Genomic DNA, 10,836 nt, shown 5'->3' with positions numbered 1-10,836 from the left:
CACCTGGAGTGGAAGGAAAGAGACGCAGGCTTACCAAAGTCATCCAGTGAGGGACCAAACAAGCTTCTCCGGATGGCAGTCTTCTAATTCAACTTTATTCCAATGGTCCCTGGGAGGGTAAGGACCTTTGTACATCCACCCTCGGCCCCGGGGACAAGGAGAGCCTTTGGAGAAGAGGGAGGGTTTCCTGCAGCTGGGAGGAAACAGTGGTCAGGATGGGGGTCCCCAAGGGGCTATCAGGCCAGGCGAGGGCCAGGCTCCTCTCTCTCTCTCTCTCTCTCTCTCTCTCTCTCTCTCTCTCTCTCTCAATTGCTTCAACTTTATTTTTTAATATACTTTTATTTATTTCAGAGAGAAAGAGAAAGGGAGAGAGATAGCAACATCAATGATGAGAGAGAATCACAGACCTCCTGCACGTCCCCAACTGGGGATTGAGCCCGCACCCCGAGCCTGTGTCCTGAGGGAATCCAACTGTGACCTCCTGGTTCCTAGGTCGACGTTCAACCACTAAGCCAGCTGGGCCAGGCTTGTCTGTCTTTCTCAGTCTCAATCTGTTTCTCCTGATTTTTTTCATCCTTGGTGTCTTGCATTCTTTCTGGCCTCGAGCGAGCCACAGCCCCATGGCCAGAGTTACCAAGAGCAGGAGGAGGAGCAATGCTTTGGTCAAGAGGCAGAAGGAAGCTGAGGCCTTCTCTGAATGGTATCTGAGATCTGGAACAGAAGGAAGGAGACAGGGGGAGAGGGGGGCTTACCAAAGGGAGAGGTGAGTTGCAGACACCCACCCCAAATCCCACAGAGGGGTCTCAAGTTCAGTCATCTGATGTTCCCTTGCAATTGTCCCTTGAAATACTTATTCTACTCACAGAAGCTCAGGAACTGAGATCTGGGGAGCAATCTCAAAGCTGAGCAAGAGACTAGAAGAGACCTTAGAAAGTTGGGCGTACTAGGGAAAGAGGGGAGTCCCCCATCCAATCCAGGGGTCAAGTCCCTCTGGGAGGGGTTAGGTTCTAGATTCTATGTATTCTCTTGGGAAGAACTGACGCATGAAGGTGGTGGCCTTGAGGCCCTTGATTAGCTCAGGGCTGCCTGGGTCCTGGTACCTGCGCAGAAGGGCCCAGCAGGGATGAGATAGGAACTCCTGTTGCTGATGGGGTTGCTAGCCCTGCAGGCATAGGAGAGGGCATTGTCCCCGGGCCTCCAGGATGTGCTGAGGACAGAGCCTTCATGTGCTGTGTCAACACCGTCCTCCCGGGATATCCAGCTGTAGGTCACGTCCAGGCCTGCCTGCTCTACGGAGCAGGTCAGGGACATGTTACAGGGACCGTCCCCAGAGATCTCAAAGCTCACAGTGATGGAAGGCTCCGACAGCCGTCCTGGATGAAGGAGGAACACAAAAGCCTTCTAGGTCACCAGGGCTTGGGTCTGTTTTCCTAAGTTCCTCATCACTGGGGTATGGTGCTGTCCTCTGAGGCCCCATCCACCCAAACAACAAATAGGCAGAAACTAACAAAACTCAGCCCAGGGTCCCCGGGCAGCTGCTGGGGCAGGCAGAGCTGCCTGTGGCATCTTCTACCTCCCCTTATACCTTGCTTCTCTCTCTCTCTGGCACCCCACCTTCCTTCAAACCCCATTCTACCTCCTCGATCCCAGAACACATTGTTACCCTCTCAGGAACATTTATAGTTTAATCAGTGTCTTAACAAGATTCAAGGTAGAATATCAGTCAATGTCACAGGCACTAAGAAGGAACTTGTATTCAGGTAGATAGGAGTCATTGATTAGTAGCCCTCAAATCACTCAGAAGGATAAAAAAATAAAATAAAGGCTCAAGACTGGAGGTGCATCCACACACACCCTGCCCAGTGTGAAATCTCACGGGGACAGAAGGTCTCCTAGAAATCTACCCACAAAGCCCTGAGCTCTGTCAGGCACCTCCACAGGAACAGCTCCATGCCCCAGTGCTTCGTTGCTCCAGGTCACTCTACCCGCGGCAGCAATGCAGCCCAGATGCTGGGGTTGGGTACACTAGGGACAGTCTGCCTTCCAGTCCCAACCCCTCAAGTCATAACCCCAAATCCGAGACCCCTCCTCCTCCACACGGGAAGCTCAGGAAAGCCAGCCAGAGCAGGTGTGCAGTTCCCAAACGAAACTCACGGTAGATGCATAGGTTGTACTGCTGCATGGTGGAGATCTGGGACGTCCTCAGGTTGACTTGAGCCTGGTAAGGCCCCGCGTCCTCCCAGCTCAGATTGCTGATGTGCAGAGCGTAGCTGGGGTTCAGGAAGCTCACTCGGCCCTTGTAGCGAGGGTCGGTCACAGTGATGGCAGCTAGATGTCCCTCTTTCGCTGGCACCACAGTAGCAAGCATTATGTGGGAGGACCAGATGATGTCCTCAACCTCTTCATCAGATGGTATCTCCAGGGGGAGGCTGATGGACTCCTGCAGGGCTGCGACCACTTCCTGGGGATCCTCACCGTCTCCAGAATCTCCTTTGGCTGCAGATACAGGAAGGAAAGGGGTGCAAACAGACCAGCTGGCGTATCTGGGCTGCTGGGACTGGCAGCAGGACTGTGCTCTCACTCTCAGTCGAGCAACTGCTCTGGCCCAGCACTCAACCCTGCCCTCCTCGGCCTCTTGCGGCTTTAGCTTTCTGCTCAGCTTGACTGGAGCACCCACCAGGGGTCGGCTTCCATCTGTGCCCTCACCCTCCCAATTTGACCTTCTCTGTTTGCCATCCGGGGGCTACTCTCCCTTCCATATCCCAGGTCTCCTCTTCTCTTGGTCCTGCCCTGAAGCCATCCCCTCTTCCTCTTCACTCCAGAAGAGCGGAAGCCTTTGGCCCCAAAGAAAGTGACTTGCTAGCCCCAGGCTCAGCTGATGATGAAAACAGAGGCTGGAGGGCACACTCCTGTCCCCGCTGTAGTGGCTCTCACCTTCCTGGAGCAGTGAGAGCAGGAGCAGCCACGGAAGGACCCCCATGTCAGCAGCCTGGTGCCCGGGAGGTGGACTTGGCCAGTGCCGAAGGCTGTGAGGAAAACAAACTGCCTGCAAGCTACTAAAGACGGTGACTATTTGACAGTCCTGAGGAGAGGGAAATAATTTTCACCCTAACTCCAGCCCCTAACTTCCTCCTTTCTCACAAAGCCCCTCCCCCTCCTTCTTGGGAAGAAGTCTCTCTCTGTGCCTCATTGGAAAGATGGTTTACCCACTGACTCATGTTTCTTGTCCATCAACTCAGCTCAGCTACCACTTCCTAAGTGAAGCCTTCCTAGACTCCCCACGCGCTGTGTTTCCAGATCTTCCCCCCACCCCAGACATACCACCTCTCCCAAACTCTTGGAAAACTTTCTGTCCAGCCTTGGCAGCTCCTATGTAGCTGTGATCTTTGATTTTATAAACGTCTTTATCTCCTAGACAGCCCCCATCTTCTGGGACATCTCTGTATGTCCCACTGTTTCCGGCTCCCATGCTAGACACATGTAGCTCAACTGATCTTTTTGGAATGGATGAATGAATGAATGAATGAATGAATGAAGTCTTTCTATTTCAAGCTAGTTATATTCCCAATTGAGCAATTATTCAGAGGAAGAAAACTTGACCCTCTTTAAAAAAGCAATTTGTGCCCTGACTGGTTTGGCTCAGTGGATAGAGCGTCGGCCTGCAGATTGAAAGGTCCCAGGTTCGATTCCAGTCAAGGGCATGTACTTTGGTTGCAGGCACATCCCCAGTAGGGGGTGTGCAGGAGGCAGCTGATAGATATTTCTCTTTCATCGATGTTTCTAACTCTCTATCCCCAGTAGGAGGTGTGCAGGAGGCAGCTGATAGATATTTCTCTTTCATCGATGTTTCTAACTCTCTATCCCTCTCCCTTCCTCTCTGTAAAAATGCAATAAAATATATTAAAAAAATAAAAATAAAATAAAAAAGCAATTTGTACCCAATTGCTGATCCAGTTGTTAATGTTACAGAAAGACTTTAAATCACTCTGTGAGGATATAATGTGGATCAAATCAGATTGAGGGTGAGTATAAGAAATAAAAATATATCTCTGATGGTCAGAGCTGTCCAGGACGCACTAGGTGACCTTGGGAGGTAGTTTTGGCCCCTGGTATTCAAGCTAAGACCAGACGTTCACTTGCTGGGATATTCGGCAACATCTCTGGCATTAGATGGTGTACAAATGTCGATGTGAACAAAACCAACTTCATCTTTGTACCCCAGAGTTTTCATGCTGTGACGTTTGACCAACTTACTGTCCTTAGCAAGCATATCAAAGGTTTCTAGTTGATGAGGATCTGTATTCCTTAAAATGTAGCCATAAATATTTTCTCCTAAACTAGAGGCCAAGTTATCTGCTGAACCTGAAAGTGTGTGTGTGTGTGTGTGTATGTGTGTGTCAAAAGCAAGTGTTTCAGGAGGATGGACAAAGTTTGCAACAGGTGAGGTGACTCTGTGTCCAGGTTTCTTGGGACAACTCCACTTTAAGACTGTTGTCCTGGCCTAATTCTTAATACTAGTAGTGTTCCTTTTCACTCTTAAGAAGTGTTCTGATTTATAGGATAAATTATTTGGTTACCCAGGAACAGTAGAAAATCTTATGAAAGGACTCACAGTAAGACAGCTGAGCCTTAAGAGTCCAAGGCCATCCTTAGCTTTTCAGGTGAACACCGTGCCCTGGAGATCTGGAGGGAGTCAGTGGAGGGACAGGCGATAAGAGAATGCATCTGGAACCAAACTGCTTGGGCCTCTTCATCAGCAGGACGGATACTCACAACGCCTGCTTTACAGGGCGCTTGTAAACATACAACGGTGCCTGGAAGCACATCGCAAGGCCTGGCATGTGGTGAAGGCTTGAGGAAGTCACTGTCATGACTGGAGGCTGGCGAAGCATCAGGATCATGGGCTTTGGTGTTATAAAGACGGGGGCCCTTTGTAACTGGCGAATGTCTGGCTATTGAGGAGAATGGGCAGGACGTCTCTAGCATAAGACACATGCGGGGGTTTACTCAGCAGTGTCCGCTGGCAGCACCCATCAGCCCCTAGACCGAGGAGACAGCAGGCACTGCTGCCAGGACATTCAGCCCCGCCTGGCGTTTTGGGTGTTTCTGTTTTTGTATTTTTAAATTGAATTTTCTTTTTCAATTGCACTTTACATTTGATATTATTTTGTATTTGTCTCAGGTGTACAGCATAGTGGTTAGACAATCATATATTTTATAAAGTGGCCCCCTGATTTCAAGCACGGTCGCCTGCCTCTTCACCCGTTCTGAACAACAGGGACGCAGAGACTCAGCACACTAAGCTGGGCCCTTTGACACACTAATGACTGGTTCCTTGTCTCTCCGGCATCACAGATCCCAGAGTGGTTCCTTCTCTCTCTTTCTCTCTCTCTCTCTCTCTCTCTCTCAATATATTTTAAAGATTTTTTATAGAGAGGAAGAGAGAGGGATAGAGAGTTAGAAACATCGATGAGAGAGAAACACCGATCAGCTGCCTCTTGCACACTCCCCACTGGGGATGTGCCCGCAACCAAGGTACATGCCCTTGACCGGAATCGAACCTGGGACCCTTGAGTCCGCAGGCCGACACTCTATCCACTGAGCCAAACCGGTTTCGGCCCTCAGCTTCTCTCTTAACCATGACTTGTCTGCTCTTCTTTCCTGAAATCAGCCTCCCGGGTTGCATGTCCTTTGCTTCCTTCATGCTGATTGTTCTCAAAATGCAGGTGTTGTGCTGTCTGCCTCAGAATCGCCCGGAGCACCGGTGACGATGCTAATTCCTTGGCCCCTCTCCAGACCCAGGGAAGCAGGACAGGGGTACCAGGGGCAGAGGCCTGCAAACCCACCTGCTTAGGCAAATCCTAGGGGTGTCAGTGTGCTCTAACGTCTGAGAATGCCACACGGCCTGCTCCTCCATTCTGCTGAAGCAGAGAGGAAGTTCCCCAGCCGGCCACGCCTTTGTCTCCAAGCACAAAAGGTTTCTTTCCCCCGGAGTGGCGCTGTGAGACAGCTGCCTCGGTGAGCTGGGCTTCCTAGAACCGAGAGGGGCTTTGAGTCTTTCCTCCTGGGAATCCACCAGGACTGGGAGGCGGAGGGGGGCGGGGGGGGGGGGGGCGTCGGGGGAAGCAGGTGTGAGGCCAGGAGCTTCAACCTGAGATCTCAGCTTTTATCCCTTGATAGATGCAGGTGCTGAAAACAGGGTGCTGTTGCTCAAAGAAAAAAATAGTTTATAACCTACTGATCTTGTCCAACCCCTTATTTTCCAAATTAAAAACATGAGAGCCCTAGCCGGTTTGGCTTAGTGGATAGAGCGTCGGCCTGCGAACTGAAGGGTCCCGGGTTTGATTCCAGTCAAGGGCACATGCTTGGGTTGCGGGCTTGATCCCTAATGGGGGGCGTGCATGAGGCAACCGATCCATGATTCTCTCTCATCATTGATGTTTCTATCTCTCTCTCCCTCTCCCTTCCTCTCTGAAATCAATAAAAATATATAAAACCCAGAGGTCCAGGTGGTATAAGGACTTCTCCAAGGCCACAGAGTTTAATGGCAAAGCTGAGGCCCAAATCCATGTGTCCTGGTGTCTTGCTGGCAGGACTTTATTTGATTAAACTAATCTGGAAGGTAACAGAATATACCTGATGATGTCCCCAAACATAGAAAACGCTCAGTAAATGTTATGATTATCATTGGTGTCGTTATTAATTTGATTTGCATGCATTTGTTCTTTTTCATTTGTATTTGAGACTGCGGTGTGCAGGAGGCAGCCGATAAATGTTTCTCTCTCATCATTGATGTTTCTATCTCTCTCCCTCTTTCTTCCTCTCTGAAATCAATAAAAATATATTTAAAAATAAAATATATAAATTGCTAATATCCATTGGAAGCTGGATGAAAGTTATACAGAAACAGTCAAAAAATTTTTTTAATTAAAAAATAAATTAGAGCCCAGCCGTGGCTCAGTGGTTGAATGTCAACCTATGACCCAGGAAGTCACAGTTCAATTCCCGGTCAGGGCACGTGCCTGGGTTGCAGACTCGATCTCCAGTAGGGGGCGTGCAGGAGGCAGCAGATCAATGATTCGCTCTCATCATTGATGTTTCTCTCTCTCTCTCTCTCTCCCTCTCCCTTCCTCCCTAAAATCAATTTTTAAAAATATTTTTTTAAAAAATAAATAAAACAAAATGTTCTCACCAGGGAATACCAACTTTCCCTGTCAAGTTCCCCAAAGAGCTTAGCACTTACGAAGGTTTTGTGACACCCGTGGTATCACTCTGCTCTCTGGGTCAAGTCCTTCTTGCTAGAGGACAGAGAGGCTGTCTGGAGTCCTGACCTCAGAGCACGGAAGGTGGCTTGGAGGTTAGACCATCGGACTGTGGGACAGGCTCTCCTGGAACTGAGACGTTCCCCCTCTCTGAGAGGAGAGCAGCCTGGCAACAGAACACCAAGAATGGCCATACTTTCTCCCACTCTATGAGAATGGCTAAAAGGTGGGGAAGGCCTTGGGGATCCCCCTGGTCCATAGAAGAGGAACTAGAGGAACAGAGGAGAGACTGAGGATCTCGGAGCAGCCACCACCACCACTCAGTGAGTTGGTGGGAGCAGTGGTGGAGAGGAGAGTTTTCCTAGAATCGACGGCTCCTGGCACTAGGGGTGGGCAGTTTGACTGAGCGTGAATTGCTGCATTGGGAGGGGCTAGATGAGGGGCCAGGGGTACAGCTCTTTCATAAGCTCACCTGATGGGGTGTTACCGAAAGGCTCTGCAGTCCAGCCCTTCCTTTAGAACAGTGACTTCTGAACTTGAGAGAATATCCACACAGCCCTTTCCTCAAAGGAAATATTACAAGCAACCCAGTATGTGAAACAGATAAAAATGGACGTTTCTGGTGGAAGCTGGAGGAATCCAGGGACATGTGGGAGGAACTGGACTGTCTGGCATGGGGACGGGAACTTGGGGGCGGCTTTCTCCCAGACAGGGGTGCTCCCAGGGGTCATTGTTCCCGTGCGGGGACCGCCCCCTTTGCAGAGCGGACTGGCAGCCATATCTGAGTTTCCATGAGCCTGGCCCACACTGTGTGCCCCTGAGTTTAAGCCCCAAGGCAACTTCTTAGAGCCCTAAGGTTCTGTGGAGCTCCTCTGCTGATGGGGTACAGAGGCAGAGAAACAAGGCAGCAGGAGCAGGTGGCATTCCAGGACTTCCACCCCCATTTCCAACAGAATGGTGAGAGTTTCTTCTGTTTACACATTGGGCTTATAAAAAGATTTCCTGTGTGGAAAACCTCCCTTTAAAAAAAAACCATCCTCCTCTCTACTCAAAATCCTTTAAAATCGTGTTTATTGCTCACTTCGCAGCCTTAAAACACAAAAGAATGCTCTATGCTCTGATAAGTAACCAGGGCTTGCTCTGGCAGAGGTCCTCAAAGTGGGGTGGGGGGAGTTTGCCCCCACTGAGAATCATTAGCCTGTTGATGTAAGAAGTGTCTAAAACCTGTAAGAATTTTTATGAGTTTATTTGAGCCAAACTGACCACAATTGCCAGGAAACAAAATCTCAACAGGTTGAGAAAATGCTCTAGAAAATGGCAGTTTTGCACTTCATGTTGTATATTACAATAAAAAAAAAATGGAGGCGTAAGTGGGTTACATGAAATCCATTGGTGAAAGATTAGGGAGGCGAGAGAAAGCAAAGTGTGTGTGTGTGGGAAACCTCTGGGATCGGATAACAAGCAAAATGATGGACATATACATCTTTTACATATGTGAGTACAGGATAGTTAATCCTCGACAACAATCCTATATAATAAAAGCCTAATATGCAAATCGACCAAACAATGGAACGATCAGCTGAACAACCGGTTGCTATGTTGCACACTGACCACCAGGGGGCAGATGCTCAATGCAGGAGCTGCCCCCAGCCCACAGGTCCCAGGCTAGCCAAGGCAGGTGCCAGCGGGGGCCCTCCGATCACCCCGCTGGTCACCCCACAGATCTGCCCTGATCACAGGCCAGGCCTAGGGACCCTACCGATGCACGAATTTCGTGCACCGGGCCTCTAGTACATGATAAAATGATAACAATACAATGAGGGTATTTTTGGTCTCTGCTCTGGTGTGGTTTTTGTGCCCTGAGGGGGCCGGGAAAAAGGAAGTTACATTCCAAAGGCATGTTATCCTAGATGCAAAAAGACAATAGACTGGCTGAATTAAGGTCAAGATTGACTTTTGTCAAGGAAGATTCTAGCCTAGAACGTGACTACCCGCCATAAAGAGCTTTAGTTTAAAAGTTTTAATTTCAGATCATCCTATGGGGTTACTTTAGGTCTCTGAGTTGGTAAGGCCGCCACACAGGCCTCCCCTCAGCTTGTCAGCTTTAGTTTGTGGCCCCTTTTCTTCCACACAAAGTAGGAATATTCAACAGGACTCCAGAAGAGATGTACCTAAGGATACAGTTTTCTGGCATCCCACAGTGTCCTCTGGAGAAAAATGGTCTCTCAGGGGCTGGGTCCCTGAGCAGTCCTGTGGTTGTGTTACCAGAGAGCCACCCAAGTCAGAGGGGCTCTCTCCTCCTTAGCTCGTGTCATGCCCGTGAGAAAGAATTCAGATGAGTGACAGAAAAGTGTTGAGGCAAAGTAAGCAACTTTATTAAGAAAGCAAAGCAAGCAAATTTATTAAGAATACACTTGGGGAAAGGCAGGAGAACCAAGATGGTGGCATAGGTAAATGCCAGTACTCTCCGCCTCCCACAACCACATTAAAATTACAATTAAAATACGGAACAACCATCATTCAGAACCACCTGAAATCTGGCTGAATGGAAGTCCTACAACTAGAGAAGTAAGAAGAAAGCACAGGGAGGCTGGTAGGGGGCACAGAGGTGTGGAACTGGCTGGTCCGACACGAACATGTGGAGTGTTATTTTTTTGAAATATATTTTTATTGATTTCAGAGAGGAAGGGAGAGGGAGAGAGACATAGAAACATCAATGAGAGAGAATCATTGATCGGCTGCCTCCTGCATGACCCCAACTAGGGATCAAGCCCACAACCCAGGCATGTGCCCCTGACCAAAATCAAACCTGGGACCCTTCAGTCCACAGGCCAACACTCTATCCACTGAGCCAAACCGGCTAGAGCTGGAGTGTTTTTAGTCAGGAGGGATATCTCCAAGGCCTCCCATAAGAAACAGCTATCTATCCTATTAACATTTTCCCTCAAGTGATGCTATCCAGATGCTCTGGGAGCTGGAGGGTCAACGGCCAGTCTTCCGTTTCTACTTCCCACCGATTGAGGACATGGAGCTGGTGCTGGATGGCATCACTGTCCCCTTTCTGGGCAGGGAGGGGTTAGGGTTCTGTATAGAATTTTTCAGCAGCCGAGTCTAGGGGGTTGAGCGGTAGGTTCGAATATCCTTGTTGGGACGACCATTTGTAAGCAAACTGTCTCTAGCCTGGAAGATATAAAATGGAGAAGGGTACTAATAATATAGGGTCCCGAAAGAAGTAGGAGAAGCAGGGAAGCCAGGGAGCTTAGAAAGGGTAGCAGCCAAGAGCTCCATGACCAGTTGCTAGACCAGTAAGTCTACCCTCAGAACAACCTGCTTTCTTTCTTTCTTTCTTTTTTTTTATATATTTTTAAATATATTTATTGATTTCAGAGAAGAAGGGAGAGGGAGAGAGAGAGAGAAACATCAGCGATGAAAGAGAATCATTGATCGGCTGCCTCCTGCACGCCCCCTACCGAGGATCGAGCCTGCAACAATCGAACCCAGGACCCTTCAGTCCACAGGCCAACGCTCTATCCACTGAGCCAAACCAGCTAGGGCCAACCTGCTTTCAATTCTA

The 10,836-nt window shown here is 49.2% G+C and overlaps 1 protein-coding gene across 1 annotated transcript; it reads right to left on the bottom strand.

The window, feature by feature from the left end:
- Positions 1-399: 399 nt before the first annotated feature.
- Positions 400-3,060, bottom strand: SLAMF9 (SLAM family member 9; the record flags this gene model as incomplete). The annotated part of the gene is given in 5 exon segments (XM_079760584.1): positions 400-460; positions 462-711; positions 1,101-1,373; positions 2,155-2,496; positions 2,935-3,060. Coding segments are annotated over 5 exon segments (972 nt in total). The 5' UTR covers positions 2,981-3,060.
- Positions 3,061-10,836: the final 7,776 nt, after the last annotated feature.

This window comes from Cnephaeus nilssonii, assembly GCF_951640355.1.
Source record: "Cnephaeus nilssonii genome assembly, chromosome: 21".
Taxonomy (NCBI): Eukaryota; Metazoa; Chordata; class Mammalia; order Chiroptera; family Vespertilionidae; genus Cnephaeus; species Cnephaeus nilssonii.
This window is presented reverse-complemented; position numbering and strand designations above follow the sequence as displayed.